The 18,574-nt window shown below is 35.6% G+C and overlaps 1 protein-coding gene across 3 annotated transcripts in view; it reads right to left on the minus strand.

Moving 5' to 3' along the window:
* ahctf1 (AT hook containing transcription factor 1) overlaps positions 1-18,574 on the minus strand; it is a 141,742-nt gene that overhangs the window by 26,979 nt on the left and 96,189 nt on the right. For all 3 annotated transcript variants that reach the window (XM_039748808.1, XM_039748807.1, XM_039748806.1), the window contains exons 22-27: positions 10,311-10,455; positions 7,474-7,602; positions 7,074-7,221; positions 6,342-6,492; positions 4,427-4,537; positions 2,300-2,492 (exon numbers count right to left, since the gene is read on the minus strand). In XM_039748808.1, the coding sequence (XP_039604742.1) occupies positions 2,300-2,492; positions 4,427-4,537; positions 6,342-6,492; positions 7,074-7,221; positions 7,474-7,602; positions 10,311-10,455 (877 nt within the window). The remainder of the gene's footprint in view (positions 1-2,299; positions 2,493-4,426; positions 4,538-6,341; positions 6,493-7,073; positions 7,222-7,473; positions 7,603-10,310; positions 10,456-18,574) is intronic.

Raw genomic sequence — 18,574 nt, forward strand, 5'->3', positions numbered from 1 at the left:
TGGAAGTATTCACATTATTTTAGCTCAAAATAAGGAGTACAAAAAGCTGTATAATAAACAATGGCAATTGAAAAAAGCGTATCAATTTTTATTGTTTTTTTCTTTAATTTCTGACATTTTATTAATACTATATTTTCTGCACATGTTTTTCACTATGCATTATATCAAAGTAGCAATCTGATAATTATTAAAACATGATGTGCAACTATTGGTGATGTTTAAAGACTGAAGGGGGCCTGACCTAACCCTGGATGTGTACTGTTAGTCAGAGGATTCCAAACAGCAGTCCATGAAGGATCTTCTACCAGTTCACAAAAAACAGAAGAATCTACTCTAATTATGTCCTTTATGTTATCAAACTGCAAATTTATATATAATATGTAGTTCGCGTGAATTTTAAATTGTTCAGAAATTATAGTACAACCTACTACATTAAAAGCGTCATTAAAAAAGCAGTCATTACAACTATCGTATTTGTATTTGATATTGTAACGGGGTACAGTGTCAATGGGCTATTGCTCTCTTAGGTAGCGTCGTCATTTGCCATTAGTTGAAATTCTTTTAGAGCTTAGCTGTTTTGCAGTCATCCTTTGACCAAGGGGGTGGTGGGGGATTCAGGGAACAAAAAAAACTTCCAGCATAAGAAGGTGCCATTTTTTTGTTGAAAACACTAACATATTGGAACAAGGATTTAGTATATAAAAAAAAAAAAAAAAAAATGCTGACCAAATGTCTGGAAAGTAGTTCTCACTTGACTAAGTAATAGCATAATTTTTTCACTCAATGCCGATTTCAGCCCTGGTGGCTTTTTTAGCTTGCAGCAATGTCCAAGAAATGAAAAGCTGATAGGAAAGAAAACAGTTTTAAGATTTTTATGCATGTGAAGAGCATGCATATATGTATGTATTTGTTTTGTTTCTAAAGTAAATGTTATGGCTGATGCTTGACGATGTACTCGGGGCTGTTTTGGGCATATAAAGTGTTATTTCTGGCACTCAATAAAATTGAGTGTGACCCCCATCCAACCTCTGCTACTTAGGGACAAGCGGACAGAGATGGGAATAGATTCACACCTGGTGGCATGGACCGTGGACTATATTACAGACAGACCTCAGTATGTGTGTCTCGGGAACTGCAGGTCTGACATTGTAGTCAGCAACACAGGAGTGCCACAGGGGACTGTACTTTCTGGTCCTTTTCAGCCTATATATATCAGACTTCCAATACAACTCAGAGTCCTGCCACGTGCAAACGTTTGCTCAAGGACTTTGTTAAATGGTGCGACTCAAACCACTTACACCTGAACACCAGCAAGACCAAGGAACTGGGGGTGGATTTTAGGAGGCCCAGGCCCCTCATGGACCCCATGATCATCAGAGGAGACTGTGTTCAGAGGGTACAGACCTATAAATACCTGGGAGTACAGCTGGATGTGGACTGGACTGCCAATACTGATGCTCTGTGTAAGAAAGGTCAGAGTCGACTATACTTCCTTAGAAGGCTGGCGTACTTCAACATCTGCAATAAGATGCTACAGATGCTCTACCAGAGAGTTGTGGCGAGTGCCCTCTTTTACGCGGTGGTGTGCTGGGGAGGCAACATAAAGAAGGAGGACGCCTCACACCTGGACAAACTTGTGAGGAAGGCGGGTCTATTGTAGGAATGAAGCTGGACAGTTTAACATCCGTGGCAGAGCGACGGGCGCTGAGCAGGCTCCTGTCAATCATGGAGAATCCACTGCATCCACTGAACAGGATCATCTCCAGGCAGAGGAGCAGCTTCAGCAACAGACTGCTGTCACTGTCCTGCTCCACTGACAGACTGAGGAGATCGGTCCTCCGCCACACTAGTCGACTCTTCAATTCCACCCAGGGGAGTAAACGTTAACATTATTCAAAGTTATTGTCTGTTTTTACCTGCATTTTTATTACTCTTTAATTTAATACTGTTTTTTGTATCAGTATGCTGCTGTTGGATTATGCGAATTTCCCCTTGATAAAGTATCTATCTATCTATCTATGGAAGTTTGTTAAGAAAATAAAGAGCAATTAAGTGAGTTAACTAAAATGAAGCATTAAAATGCTACCTGGTTAATAACTAGAAGCTAATTACTGCTGTAGAAACAGTTAAGAAATTGGTTTAGGCCAAACTTGAAGACTTCTGACCTGGTGCATTTAACACCATATAATCTCTTATGATAGACATTCCAAGAGGAATCAATGCTTGGTGCAAATGTTAAGTACCAGATAAATAAATGACAATAAATGAATGAAATTATAGTGAAATATTTATCACTAACCTTTACAACCTGAGGTGTTTGCAACAAAGATAACTCTGAAGCCAATAAATTATTTTTGAGGTAGAATTTTCTTGAGCTTGACATTCCTGAATCAAATGCATTTTGTGTCGGTGCAACCTTAGGTGGGGACTGTAGGCTGTTCAGCTCTTCTGGCAAAGCATCAGTTGTTGGACGAACCACTAAATCAAGTAACCTAGGAGAAAGGAGTTTTGGATGCAATTCATTATCAGAAGTATCATTGCTGTAATTTCAATGGTGAAAGCTAATAGTTCTGAAGCTAATATATAAAGATGGCGAACAAAGCAGAGCACACTGAATATATGAATTATTATAGATTAACAATTTTATTTTTCACAAATACAAGTGTTGTGCTCTGCATAGGATACACGTGTAGATTAGGTTTGTAAACAGAACATAATTGCTACTGCTAGTTTTCACAAAGAACAAAACAGAATTTTAAAATGTGACACATTTTAGTGTTTACTCTAGTTGCTGGCCAATCAGTACACTGCATAAGGCTGTTTCAAGCCAACACAACTGATAAGTTATGGTAAGATGCTTTTCTGAAGGACACAAAATTAAACTGTATAAATACTAACAATATTTACAGCAACATACACACCCACATATATAGTGTAAGTGTATATGTATTTATTTATTATATATATTTCTAATATCTATATATATATATATTATAAATATATATATATATATATATATATATATATCTATAAATAATCTGCATTATTTTGTAATTGATTTCAGTACGATTATTAAGAAGTACAGAATGGTTTACCAAAGCACAATATCTGTCATTTAGAAGAAAAGTACTCCTCACAATTCCAGGAGACTGGTTTTAAATTTAACTGTGTGGACTTTAAACTTTTATGCAGCTGTTTTTCTGTAAAAGATATAGTGTTCGTTATTGTTTGCAATGCACTAAAATTTGTCTTTAATAAATAACTCTAAATAATTACTTATTGATATATTGCAACTAAAGTCCCCTCTTAAAATACTGCAAACTCTTTAGAAGAATTCTGGAAATAAAAATGGTACTATTTGGTGACAACTACTGAATATATGCCTAGAGAAAGAAAGGCTAAACAGAGTGAGTTTATCATACTTTTCGTTTACTTGGTTCTCAAAAACACAGAAAACATGGTGTTGGTGGAAAAACAAATTCAATTAAATGTCAAAAAATCTTAAAAATAAAACTTTCAATATTCAGACAAATACTGGTACAACCTTAATATTTCAGCAAGCAATGATGAGAAACACCACACTAAATGAAACAAGAATTTATTACAGCAAAAGGAGGATTAACTATTTTTGATTGGTTAATTATTCCTCCAGATATTATTTTTAATATGAGAACATTTAGAATATACAGTGAAAGTAAGAAAACCTGTTTACAGCAGGGACAATTTTCAAAATTAACAATGAAGAATTTTTTAGATGGGCACAGAAAATATCAGGCAAATATATCTGTCCAAACATCTACATGTGAACTATTCTTTTAACTCAACGGTAATGCAAATGAAATTGTCATTGGATCAATCATTTTCAGCAGGTAAGCTGTGATCAGAGCAGAAGACGTGGAATTAAAACCACCTTGTACATATGCATATTTTTCTTTATGTTGCATTATTTTTCACAGTTCGTGTTTCTTTTTAATTAATATTTAAGTTACAGCACACTGTGCAACTAAGCTGAATTATGTGAAAGAAGGCTACATTGAAAGTAAAATTTTAAATTTGTACTACATTAAAAAAACAAAGATCTAATGCTTTTTTAGTCTATACTTGCTTTAAGATTCATTGAAACTAATTTTTTACTTATGTTTGGGTACGTCTAGTTGAATGCTTAATTTTCATGCACATAACAGTCTTTGATGCAACATATTGAAAGTTTAATATTTGGCCTTTTTCATTTACCTAAGAAATTCAATGCTGCATCAAAAAGTAAGCTTCTTGTTACACCACAGTGGAGTGGATTATAAAGAGTGAGCCTTAAATATACATTTCTAAAGATAAATTTATGGATCTTTTAACAACTGTTTCTTTAATTTAATTCTGAGAATATATAACATTTAATAGGATTAATATTTAGTCACACAAAAATATTTACCTTGACACCATCTTGGAAGTCCTGGCTATAGGAGTGTCAACAAATACATCAGGCATTTCCACTGTTGGTCGAGTTGGAGTGGCAGGGGTTGGTGGTTGTGGAATTCGAGGACTATTTAAGGAAAGTTAGGAAGTTAAAAGAAGGGTATGACTCACTTGCTTTAAACATATTATATATTATTACAAGTTTTTCATGACTTTAACAACCAAAGCACAGATTTGTATGGCTCATCTCATAAACCTATGAAGCACGAGGGAAAATAGCTAACAACCGATGTATAATAAATGAGCACAAACTGATAATTATAGGGATGTGCAGTTAGCAACACTGTTAATACAGAACACCAAATTACTGAAATCAAATCAGCAAACAGTTTTATTTATTTGTTTGTGATGTTTCTGAAATTTAACTTATGTAATAACTAAAATGTGCCAACTGTTGTGAAAGTATACCAAATGCATACTTGGTTGGTATGGAAAAGAATGGGATGCAGCCTCCAATCATGAGTATTCATTGCTGTATATTCAGTGACAAATTCTGGATTAGGACAAAGGCACAAGTAACAGCAACGCCATTTGAGACATCTTAAAAAAAATGGGATAAAGGCTCTTCTATGGCAACTCTGAAATAATAATCTTAGATTGATACAATAATACTATTATTAATACATTTTATTCACAAAGATAGCGGATTTGCGGTCAGGAGTTTGTGACATTTGAAATTGGAGTTAATTTGACTTATCCAATTAACAGTACTCATACATAACAATTAATAACCAGCTAATGTCATAACAGCACATGTTACAAACCTGAAAGAGTGATTTTCTTAAAAGCATATTCTCATAAAAGTAGCAAATGAAAATACAGTATCCTGAATTATTTTGATATTCACTGATTTACATGGCAAAAACATTTGATGTTTTTTGGTTTAAGCAGGGTTTATTACCCAGTTAATAAACAACATTTATTTATATTGGAAATTTTCATATAACAATGTAGCTCTAACAGAATCTGTAAGTAAATAAGCCGAATATGTGCATGTTAAGATAAATTGGGCAGTGCACAATAATAATGTCATGACATATAAGCACTACAGTGAAATCCAAAAAAGTCCATTAAACTCACCCATTTTTGTTACCCACAGCAGAAACTAAACACATGAAATTCAAGCTCTTAACTGTACTGTATACTTTTTATAAGTTAAAAATTTGCAAATTTTAGGATAATTTTTATTTACTATCAAGTAGTATTTACTACTCATGAATTGAAAAATAATGAAAAATTAAGTACACTTTAAGAAAAATTAAGACAAGTGCAAAAACTATCTGGTCATTTTCAATAAAATCAAATCCTAGGGGTGGTACATCTAAGAAAAAAGGAACCCTTGATCTGAAGAGCAAAAAAAGTTAAGCACTGGGTATCATAAGGTGGTATACTTAACATTACACCTAAAATGTAGCAGACCAAACTAAAATGAACTTTATAGGCTAATGTGCTGTTGATCAAAATTTGTTTTAATAAATATAATCAATCATATTTCATAACAACTCTTAAATCATAACAAATACATTAAAAATATTTAGTTTGTAATAAATTTAAAAAAATGTTTAAATACTTAATGATTAACACCTGTTGCTTGTCATGTTCCAATACACTTTTTTACTTGAAAAAATGCGTGGTTTGATGCAAAATGTGCTTTGTTCTATGTTATACAGTATGTTAACATATCTAGATGTAATTACTAAGGAATAAAAGCTGAAACTCTGATCTCTCTTCTTATATTCAATTTTTGATCTCACACACAAACGTCTTCAGTACACAGCAATAACAAACTGATTGGCTTAATATAAATTAAAGCAATAAGGATAAAAACCAATATATGAAAATTACATATCCACATCTTGTATAATACTTGCCTTTTGAAGGGTGACAAATCCGTCTTTAATTCATTTCCAACCCATACCTCTCCAACTTTCAGCAGTACATTATTTATAAAAGTTGCTCTTGTGAGGATATTCCCTGAAGCTGCTGGTTTTGCTACAGTAGATAATGGTTTAGGCCTTGGTACTGAAAAGTCAGACCAAAACAATCAATAAATAAAAATAAGCGCATAATTAATTTTCATAAACAAAATCTTTCCTGCACTGTAATCAAAAAATTAAATTCCTCCAACAGTTCACATTACATGCTGGGAGAATAACTTATTAATTAAAGTGACACATATGTATGCATGGTTGAGTTTCAGTGCCTTGTGATTTGTCTTTTTTAAATGAATGCGTCCATTGGCATGGCTGAACTTGTCTGCCTTATGATTTGTCCTTTCAAAAGAATGCCGCCAATGTGCTTTTTGCAGCTTTTTCAGGTTAATGTTTTACAAAATTCATGCTGAAATAAACATTTGAAGTACACATTAAACTACAGCAAGAAATCAATGTGACTCTGACTTAAAACTGGCTCATTTTTGTTTGCATTTAATAAAATGTGACAAACATGACACATTTAGTTATAAACCTCCTCCAAAACTCCCAAAATGAGTAGTACAAGTAAGCAAATTAGCAGAAGAACTAAAAAACTTTTACAGTAGATGTTCTGTTACCAACCAATAAATATACGAATGACAGCTATTTAAATAATCAGATATAGCTCACCTTCCCAGAAGAATGTTGATGGATGATTGTAAGGTTTTGCTCTCTCTGTGGCAAGTCTTCGTTGGACTCTTGGTAGAATCTTTCCATACTGGTCCAACATTGAATTTCTTGCATGGGAACGTTCTTTAAGTTGGGGATCTCTGTCATACTACAGTAAAATTTACACACATGCAGTTAACTATTCAAAACTGCTACATTACATGAGAATGCAAATAAACTATAATCCAGACCATGAAAATTATAAGTGAAATATACAGATCTGACAGAAGGATGGATAATTCACTGAAACTGTAAACCATTGACTCAAAAAGAGAAAAACCACAACAAGTGAAATACTTATCTTAGCCTGTTACATTTTCATTTTCTGTAAATAATAACAAAAAGATGCTATAAAAATTACCATTAAATTCATTTTTAAGGTCTGATTAAGCTGCAAAGCAGGCACAAAATGGGCACGTTGAAGATAATGAACCATAAGCATTTCAAGATTTTGTCCACCGCTGGTTCTCAGGAATTTTTCCAAACATTCCTAAAAGACATTTGGGGAAACAAATGTAAATATTACATTATTACACACAACAACTGTATAATATTTACGTATTTTTATGTAAAGTACAAAAGAGTACTTTCATGTTTACATTTTTTTTATCAGTCTGAATGATAAAATGCATTGTAAAACACAATTTGCTTTACTGTGGAAGCACAGATATTCTCTTTAAAGAGCATATCCAAAACAGTCTATATTCTGAAACAAAATTATCAAAGTACAAATGCAAACAAATCAACTATGTGTTTTTTGAATTAATGGATGAATGTTTTCCTTAATGATATCAATGGGTACTAAATTTCTGCTATGTTTTACTTTTTAATTTTGAAATGGGTGGTTCAACAAAAGATAAATGTTGAAAAATTTTGCAGCCTCAATTCTATTGGCATGCTTTAGAATTGATAAAAAAAAATATGGAACAATAATAGGTTGCTGATTAAATGAATGAAAAGGTGGAGTTAGGCATTTTGGTTGCAAACTGCCTCAATGATAAACAAATCTTCAGCTTTAACTGATCTGCACTAGGTCAAAGAAAGAAGAGAATATAAAAGGCTTTTTTAAATCTAAGCTTTAACATGTGAACTATATTGCAAATTCGAGAATGGTACATATTGTCATATTAAACTAAAACAATACAGTCTTTTACCAGAAAATGCTAACATAAACACACTCACTAAAATTTGTAGTTTCTTTCCACAATCTAGTAGTATAAGTAGAAAGTATACAGTGCTCCTCACAATAAACAAAACTGTTGAGGCAATAAAACAACCACTTTTTAATCTTAAGGAAATCACTCAGAAAGTGAATGCAAACAATATATACAGTGGGGCAAAAAGTATTTAGTCAGCTACCAATTGTGCAAGTTCTCCCACTTAAAAAGATGAGAGAGGCCTGTAATTTTCATCATAGGTATACCTCAACTATGAGAGACAAAATGAGAAAAAAAAATCCAGAAAATCACACTGTCTGATTTTTAAAGAATTTATTTGCAAATTATGGTGGAAAATAAGTATTTGGTCACCTACAAACAAGCAAAATTTCTGGCTCTGACAGACCTGTAACTTCTTCTGTAAGAGGCTCCTCTGTCCGCCACACGTTACCTGTATTAATGGCACCTGTTTGAACTCGTTAGCAATATAAAAGACACCTGTCCACAACCTCAAACAGTCACACTCCAAACTCCACTATGGCCAAGACCAAAGAGCTGTCAAAGGACACCAGAAACAAAATTGCAGACCTGCACCAGGCTGGGAAGACTGAATCTGCAATAGGTAAGCAGCCTTGTGTGAAGAAATCAACTGTGGGAGCAATTATTAGAAAATGGAAGACATACAAGACCACTGATAATCTCCCTCGATCTGGGGCTCCACACAAGATCTTACCCCGTGGGGTCAAAATGATCACAAGAACGGTGAGCAAAAATCCCAGAACCACACGGGGGGACCTAGTGAATGACCTGCAGAGAGCTGGGACCAAAGTAACAAAGGCTACCATCAGTAACACACTACGCCGCCAGGGACTCAAATCCTGCAGTGCCAGACGTGTCCCCCTGCTTAAGCCAGTACATGTGCAGGCCCGTCTGAAGTTTGCTAGAGAGCATTTGGATGATCCAGAAGAGGACTGGGAGAATGTCATATGGTCAGATGAAACCAAAATAAAACTTTCTGGTAAAAACTCCACTCGTCGTTTTGAAGGAGAAAGAATGCTGAGTTGCATCCAAAGAACACCATACCTACTATAAAGCATGGGGGTGGAAACATCATGCTTTGGGGCTGTTTTTCTGCAAAGGGACTAGGACGACTGATCCGTGTAAAGGAAAGAATGAATGGGGCCATGTATCGTCAGATTTTGAGTGAAAACCTCCTTCCATCAGCAAGGGCATTGAAGATGAAACGTGGCTGGGTCTTTCAGCATGACAATGATCCCGAACACACCGCCCGGGTAACGAAAAACTGGCTTCATAAGAAGCATTTCAAGGTCCTGGAGTGGCCTAGCCAGTCTCCAGATCTCAACCCCATAGAAAATCTTTGGAGGGAGTTGAAAGTCCTTGTTGCCCAGCGACAGCCCCAAAACATCACTGCGTTAGGTGAGATCTGCATGGAGGAATGGGCCAAAATACCAGCAACAGTGTGTGAAAACCTTGAAGACTTACAGAAAACGTTTTACCTCTGTCACTGCCAACAAAGTTTATATAACAAAGTATTGAGATGAACTTTTGTTATTGACCAAATACTTTTTTTCCACCATAATTTGCAAATAAATTCTTCAAAAATCAGACAATGTGATTTTCTGGATTTTTTTTTCTCATTTTGTCTCTCATAGTTGAGATATACCTATGATGAAAATTACAGGCCTCTCTCATCTTTTTAAGTGGAAGACCTTGCACAATTGGTGGCTGACTAAATACTTTTTTGCCCCACTGTGTATGTGTGTGTGTGTATATATATATATATATATATATATATATATATATATATATATATATAGATTCTAGAGTTTAAAAAACAGCACTCATGTTTGTCACATATGCAACAGCAAAAAATTAAAGAACATTAAATCTGGATAAGAAAGAAGCAAACATGGTATTCTACAGTCCATCAACAATACACTCTTCATTAAGGATGTATTCGATATCACTGCGGTAAAGTTTTTTGGACTATAATATCTCTTGAAATTAACCTCTACTTTACCTGCTCAGAGACAGTGAATGGCAGTTTTAAAAGCATCTCCATTAATCCCAAATCTTGACAAGTTTCAAACATATGGTTCAGAAGCTCTTCCACATTAGGCCTACTGGAATGCTGCCGCAGCAATCTCCATGCCTCCACCATGCACCTGAAGACAGAGTTACACAATATTTATCACAAAAACACACACAAAAAAATCAAGCTTTTGTATACCTTTAAGGAGTGAAAAATTTCTTTGACAGAGACAAGGTAACATTCACAAAATTGTGTGTATTTTTACCATGGAAAATCTTTTCCCACTGAAAATTAAATGTGTACCTACTTGATGTTTTAACTGCAGAAAGGCCTAGCTTTTTTGGACAAAAAAAAAAACCCAATTTTTGCTTTTAAAATTTAGCACTGTACTTAGTTCATGTAAGACAATTATTTTTTACAAGTACTTATCTGGGACTATTCAGACATGTAATTTAAGATTACACCTTGACAACCTTTTAATAGTATCTGGATGAGATATTAACATTGATGGACTGAATGGTCTGCTCTCACCTGCCAAACTTCTTACGTTCTCATGTCTACCTAATTGATTCCACACAGCTTTAATTATGTTGAGGTATATTAATCCTGTTAATGTGGCATCTACAGACTGCAGTGAGTTTTGGATAATTATCATGCAGGTAAACGAAACTGATATTCTATGAGCTTAAATGGAGCTTGTGAAAGTTAAATGGATAAGACATTGATAAGATGCTTTCAAACAAATCAGTTGTGAAAGAAAACCAAACAAAGCACACTTTCCAAAGAAATGGATCAGCAAAGAAATATAAACTAGAATGGAAAATAAATGAATCATTTGACATGTAGTGGGTATCTAGTATCAAAAACCTGCCTAAATGGAATATTACTTCCACCACCACTTGTGACTATGAGCCATACATTTTACTTAAACTCCCTGGCCCATTTATCGAGTCCCGACTAAATTTAAAAACTTACCTGACATTTGTGCATTTCTCACCATGCCCCGTTTTTTTAAATTCATAAACCAACAAATCAAAACAGTGGGGATCACATCAGCTCATGAAATCAGCAAAATATCAGTCACTTATAAGGATTACGTTTGAAAAGAAAAAACTAATTCTAATAGTTAATCTACGGATGGACAATCTATGCATCACAGTTATAATTGTTCTTATGCTGCTGTTAAAAGTTCCTGTTGAAACTGGGCACCTTCTTCTAAAGTGTAAATGATTTTGGGATCTAAAATGAGTCATCCAGTTGTGCTTGAAATTTTGTGAACCATTTAGAATTTTCTATATTTCTGCATAAATATGACCTAAAACATCATCAGATTTTCACTCAAGTCCTAAAAGTAGATAAAGAGAAACCAGCTAAACAAATGAGACAAAAATTTACTTGGTCATTTATTTATTGAGGAAAATGATCAAATATTACATATTTGTGAGTGGCAAAAGTATGCGAACATCTAGGATTAGCAGTTAGTTTGAAGGTGAAATTAGAGTTAGGTGTTTTCAATCAATGGGATGACAATCAGGTGTGAGTGGGCACCCTGTGTTATTTAAAGAGCAGGGATCTATCAAAGTCTGCTCTTCACAACACATGTTTGTGGAAGTGTATCATGGCACGAACAAAGGAGATTTCTGAGGACCTCAGAAAAACAGTTGTTGATGCTTATCATGCTGGAAAAGGTTACAAAACCATGTCTAAAGAGTTTGGACTCCACCAATCCACAGTCAGACAGTGTACAAATGGAGGAAATTCAAGACCATTGTTACCCTACCCTGGAGTGGTCGACCAAAAAAGATCACTCCAAGAGCAAGGCGTGTAATAGTTGGCGAGGTCACAAAGGACCACAGGGTAACTTCTAAGCAACTGAAGGCCTCTCTCACATTGGCTAATGTTCATGTTCATGAGTCCACCATCAGGAGAACACTGAACAACAATGGTGTGCATGGCAGGGTTGCAAGGAGAAAGCCAGTGCTCTCCAAAAAAAATTGCTGCTCGTCTGCAGTTTGCTAAAGATCACATGGACAGACCAGAAGGCTACGGAAGAATGTTTTGTGGACGGATGAGACCAAAATAGAACTTTTTGGTTTAAATGGAAAGCGTTATTTTTGGAGAAAGGAAAACACTGAATTCCAGCATAAGAACCTTATCCCATCTGTGAAACACGGTGGTGGTAGTATCATGGTTTGGGCCTGTTTTGCTGCATCTGGGCCAGGACAGCTTGCCTTCATTGATGGAACAATGAATTCTGAATTATATCAGAGAATTCTAATAAAAAATGTCAGGACATCTGTCCATGAACTGAATCTCAAGAGAAGGTGGGTCATGCAGCCAGCAAGACAACGATCCTAAGCACACAAGTCGTTCTACCAAAGAATGGTTAAAGAAGGATAAAGTTAATGTTTTGGAATGGCCAAGTCTAACTCCTGACCTTAATCCAATCGAAATGTTGTGGAAGGACCTGAAGCCAGCAGTTAATGTGAGGAAACTCACCAACATCCCAGAGTTGAAGCTGTTCTTTACAGAGGAATGGGCTAAAATTCCTCCAAGCCGGTGTGCAGGAATGATCAAAAGTTACTGGAAACGCTTAGTTGCAGTTTTTGCTGCAAAGGGGGGGGTCACACCAGATACTGAAAGCAAAAGTTCACATACTTTTGCCACTCACAAATATTTCATATTCAATCATGTTCCTTAATAAATAAATGACCAAGTATAACATTATTGTATATTTGTTTAACTGGTTTCTCTTTATCTACTTTTAGGACTTGAGTGAAAATCTGCTGATGTTTTAGGTCATATTTATGAAGAAATATAGAATATTCTAAAGGGTTCACAAACTTTCAATCACAACTATATAATTTAAGTAAATACTTACAGTCAAGCATCAGATTCCTACCTGCATTATAACGTGCTATATGCTTTAACTAGCAGAATACCCGCGCTTCGCAGCGGAGAAGTAGTGTGTTAAAGAAGGTATGAAAAAGAAAAGGAAAAATTTTTAAAAATAACGTAACATGATTGTCAATGTAATTGTTTTGTCACTGTTATGAGTGTCGCTGTGATATATATATATATATATAGCAAAATACCGCGCTTCGCAGCGATGTCATGTGTTAAAGAAGTTATGAAAAAGAAAAGGAAACATTTTAAAAATAATGTAACATGATTGTCAAAGTAATTGTTTTGTGTATTTGGCGGCAGCGCCAAGTTGTTTTCGTAGCTGCATCAGAAAATGTACCGCGACGTCTGACACGCCTCCTTTTTACTGTTTTCTCACAGCTTGGATTGCTGCTGCCATATATATATACACACACACACACACACACACACACATACATACATATATATACACATACATATCTTCATATCTACATATCTATATACATACATATATACACACATATATATCTTCATATCTACATATCTATATACATACATATATATATATATATATATATATATATATATATACACATACATACATACTTACCTATCTACATCATATATACACACACATACATACATACACACACACAAATTATATATGTATGTATGTATGTATGTATGTATGTATGTATGTATGTATGTGTGTGTGTGTATATATATACACATACATATACTTGTGTGTATGTTTGTATGTGTCTATATGTGTGTGTATAGGTTTGGTCACTGAGTGCAAGGGAAAAATAATAAATTATAGTCTATAAGTTATTAAACAGTAAAACATTAACGTTTTAAGAAGTACAGGTACATTGAAATTACATTTTCTATGTGACCGTTCAAATTTGTGCCTCTGGTAATGTGCCTTACAGGCATTTAAAGAAAATTAGTTTTGTGTCCTCTGCAGTGTTAAGAGAGAAAGGCTTTGGTTTGGGATAAAAGGAAAAAAGGTGTAAAGAAAGGAAAGTTGCCTTTTCTTTTATATAGTATAGAGAGATGTGTTCGCTGACGTTATGATCGCCTTTTGGGGACAGTCGCGGTGGGTCTTGTGTAGACTGGTGAGACGTCCCCGCCATTAATCGGCTGTGATGGCACTGTCAGTCCTCCACTCCTCTGTGTGTGTCTTCAGAATCCGAGCTGAGGACCTCATAATCGTATACGTGCAAAAGAAAGTGTGAATCGCCTTAATATTATTTTGCCGTGGTGTAGAAAAGGGGTCCCGTGTTTGCACTTGTCTGGGCTATAGCGCAGGGGGAGGATGAAAAAAATTAAAAGTGCTCACTTTGACTTAAGGCAGAAGCGCAGTCAGCGTCTCAAAGGCCGGCACAGCTATGCATGCGCGCTGGCTGCTCGACTTTTGCTGGGCAGGAGACCCCACTTTTGCAGACACGCTCATGATATCAAAAGTCTCAGCGCTTTTGGAGGTCATTCATATATATATATATATATATATATATATATATATATATATATATATATATATATATATATATATATATATATATATATATATATATATATATATATATATATATATATATATATATATATATATATATATATATATATATATACCGCACCTCGAGCGGAGAAGTAGTGTGTTAAAGAAGTAATGAAAAGAAAAGGAAACATTTTAATAATAACGTAACATGATTGACATTGTCATGAGTGTTGCTGTCATATATATGCCTGCCTAAATAAGTCACCCTCGCTTTGCTCTTACTTTTTACCGCTCATTTAATCATGGCTAGTGGCGGAAAAATTATAAAATGGAAGGAGGATGGCTTTACCAAAACAATTATTGATGGCTTAATCGATTATTCATAAAGCTTGAATTGGTGATCTGTTTTTCTGTGTTAACCTCATAGTTTTTCATACTTCTTCTCAAACCAAGGTGGTGCGAGGGTAAAATGAATCGGGATGCGCTGATCAATGTAATCTGTGTACCAGGAAATCATGCATTGACAAAAGCTCCCCTTTGCTTGTAATGCAAAGTGTGAATAAATGCATTATTTTTTAACGCGTTATGGAGCACATGCATCGAAGCTTCTCAGCTGTGCTTGTGCTAAGAAAAGGAAAGATTTTACAAATAACGTAACACGATTGTCAATGTGACCTTTTGTAAGTAGTGCCTGGAGGATTCAGTGTGTTGAAACTCTAGAGACAGCGTGTGTATTAACTTGTGGATTTTTCTGTGAGTATTTGGTGGCAGTCTGACGGTTGCTTCGAAGACGGCGTAGCTGAGCTCAGCTCAGAGCGAAATGAGATGAATGGGAGGGGAGATGATGACGTGACTCCCCACCGCCTTTAACTGTCAATCCCCACAAACACAGTCTCGGAATTTGCATAAGCACACCCTTCACCTACAATTTTAACTTAGTTACAAAGTGATCAAAACTCGCTTATATCCCGCGTCCTCTCATTAAACTTGTATCCCGCATTACCTGTGGGCATGTGAAAACGCCAGCGGTAGCCTGTCGATGAACTTAATTTAAAGTTTAGGTTTACACCTTGCTTTCTTTCCGAGGTAGCAGCACTCATGAATATGGTAGTATATGTCACTCGCTCGCTTCTTATTGTTTCGCTGCCTTCTCAATTATATAATGCATGTTTTCTTAAGCACTTTTTGGAGGTCTTCCTGGTTTTGTACACACTGCGTTGACAGTCAGTTCACGTGATTACATGGGAGGCGTGATGATGTCACACGAAACTCCGCCCCCCCCACGTCTTTCCAGCTCAAATCTATTACAGTTAATGGAGAAATATACCTTCCAGTTATGACCATTAGGCGTAGAATTTCGAAATGAAACCTGCCCAACTTTTGTAAGTAAGCTGTAAGGAATGAGCCTGCCAAATTTCAGCCTTCTACCTACATGGGAAGTTGGAGAATTAGTGATGAGTCAGTGAGTGAGTGCTTTGCCTTTTATTAGTATAGATAAGTTAATTAAAAATTTGACACTTCTAAATTGAATACCACCTTCTTGATAACATTTATTCTACTGTAAAATCTTGTGTATAATGCTCACAATTGGACTCTTTGTCCACAAAGAGATGTACAAAAACCATATACTTTATTACAAGGACTGTATTGCCCAAACTAAATCTATTATACTCTCATTATTTCTTCCAATGAAGACCAAGTCATTGTTTTCACTACTTAACAATATCACACAACCCCCAGATTCTTTACCTTCTCACCTTTACTCAACTGAATTTTGCAATTCCCTTATGTCCTTTTTTTAATGAAAAAAATCCAGAAGATTTGTCACTCTCTCTGTACGGATTCCCTTCAGCACTTCATTTGAATTTCACCCACCAACTCACTCATTCTCCACTTTTCAGCTTCCTACTTTCTCAGAAATCTCAGATCTTGTCTGTAAGTCTAAGCCATCCACCTGTCAACTGGACCCCCTCCCTACAGTTCTAGTCAAAGCCTGCCTCCCCACTCTGGTCCCCCTTATCTCTGCTATAATCCACTCTTCTCTCACTACTGGTACTGTTCCTTAATCTTTTAAAACTGCTGCAATAACCCCAATACTGAAAAAAACTGGTGCCGATCCAATTAATTTCAGACATTTTTATCCTATTTCTAATCGACCCTTCATTTCAAAAATTCTTGAAAAAATTGTGGCTATTCAACTTCATTCTCATTTATCTCAAAATAATCGGTATGAACAGCTCCAGTCTAGTTTATGGCAGCTGATTCTGGTTTAATTACTATTCTCATCCTCTACTGTACAGAAAAGACACTTATAAAAATTACTAATGACCTACTTATAAAGGGCCCCCTCCTTTTCATTATTTACCTCCTTCCCCCTTGCAATATCTTTCATAAATACAACATTAGCTTCCACTGTTATGCTGATGACACCCACCCCAATCTCACTAGCAAACCTACTGCTTCATTCCCTCCCTCCTCACTTACTGATTGCATAGCAGAAATCAAATCCTGGTTTTCTTCAAATTTTCTTAAATTAAATAGTGACAAAACTGAGGTTCTCCTCATTGGTACAAAATCAACATTATGCAAAACTGATCATTTTTCATTTGTTATTGACAATTCCTCTATTTCCCCTTCTCCATAGGTTAAGAGGCTGGGTGTCATCCTTAAAAGTACTTTATCTTTTCAGTACCACATCAATAACATCTCACGGTCTGCATATTTCCACTTGCGTAACATTAATTGTATTCGCCCCTCCTCACTCCCCACACCATTGCTATCCTTGTTCATAGCCTTGTCACTTCTCTTTTGGGTTATTGCAGTTCCCCCTTTTCTTTGGTCTTTCTTGCAAATCTCTTTATAAGATTCAACTGGTCCAGAATTCATCTGCCCGTATTATTACTAGAACCCCCTCTATTCACCATATCACTCCCGTTTTGCAGCAGCTTCACTGGCTTCCAGTTCAGTTCCGATTTTCAATTCAAAATTCTCCTACTAACTTTTAAGGATATCCACAACCTTGCCCCTCCATATCTGTCTGACCTCCTCCATGTTGCCATTCCCTTCCATACCCTCAGATCCTCTTCCTCCATATACTTGAATGTTCCCTTCATCCGTCTTACCACTATGGGAAACAGAACATTCAGTTGCTCTACTCCCCAGCTTTGGAACTCACTACCACCTGAGCTTAGGAATACTGAATCATTTTCACTTTTCAGATCTAAACTTAAAACTCATTTGTTTGTCAGACACCTTTGACTTTTGATATGCCTTACGATAGGATTGTAGACAAAATAGGTACTAAAACTGTGTCTATACATACATCTGTACATGAGAAGTCTCACTTTAACGTTGTGTTAGCATGCACTGTTGATGGAGGATAGATGCTGCCTTTCATAATTTTTAAGAGAAAAACTGTACCGAGAGGAATAAAATTTCCAAGTGGTATACACATTTGGATGCAGCATTAAACACTGATTGGTTAATATGTGTTGAAGGAAACAACCTTTTATCTTGCTGCTTGACTTCGCTTACAAGGAATGTCTTCTATAAGGAGGAAATTATAAACATAAAATCGGATCTTATTATTCCAGGCGACATGATCCTTCTATTACAACTTTTCTGTCAATAACCCAATGAAGGATGCTATCTGTCATAAATGGAATGCATGGTTAATTGACTGTAATTACATATTTACTGCTGGTGGCCATATGCGTCAACCAACTCTCTCCAAACTGGCCAAATGGATGCATGCGGCTTAGAATGAATTAGATACATCTATAGTTCAACAATGTTTCCTCAAACATTCTATTTCTAATAATCTTGATGGCAGTGAGGATAACGTTTTCCTAAAGGATAATCAGGT

Source organism: Polypterus senegalus, chromosome 3 (genome assembly GCF_016835505.1).
Source record: "Polypterus senegalus isolate Bchr_013 chromosome 3, ASM1683550v1, whole genome shotgun sequence".
Taxonomy (NCBI): Eukaryota; Metazoa; Chordata; class Cladistia; order Polypteriformes; family Polypteridae; genus Polypterus; species Polypterus senegalus.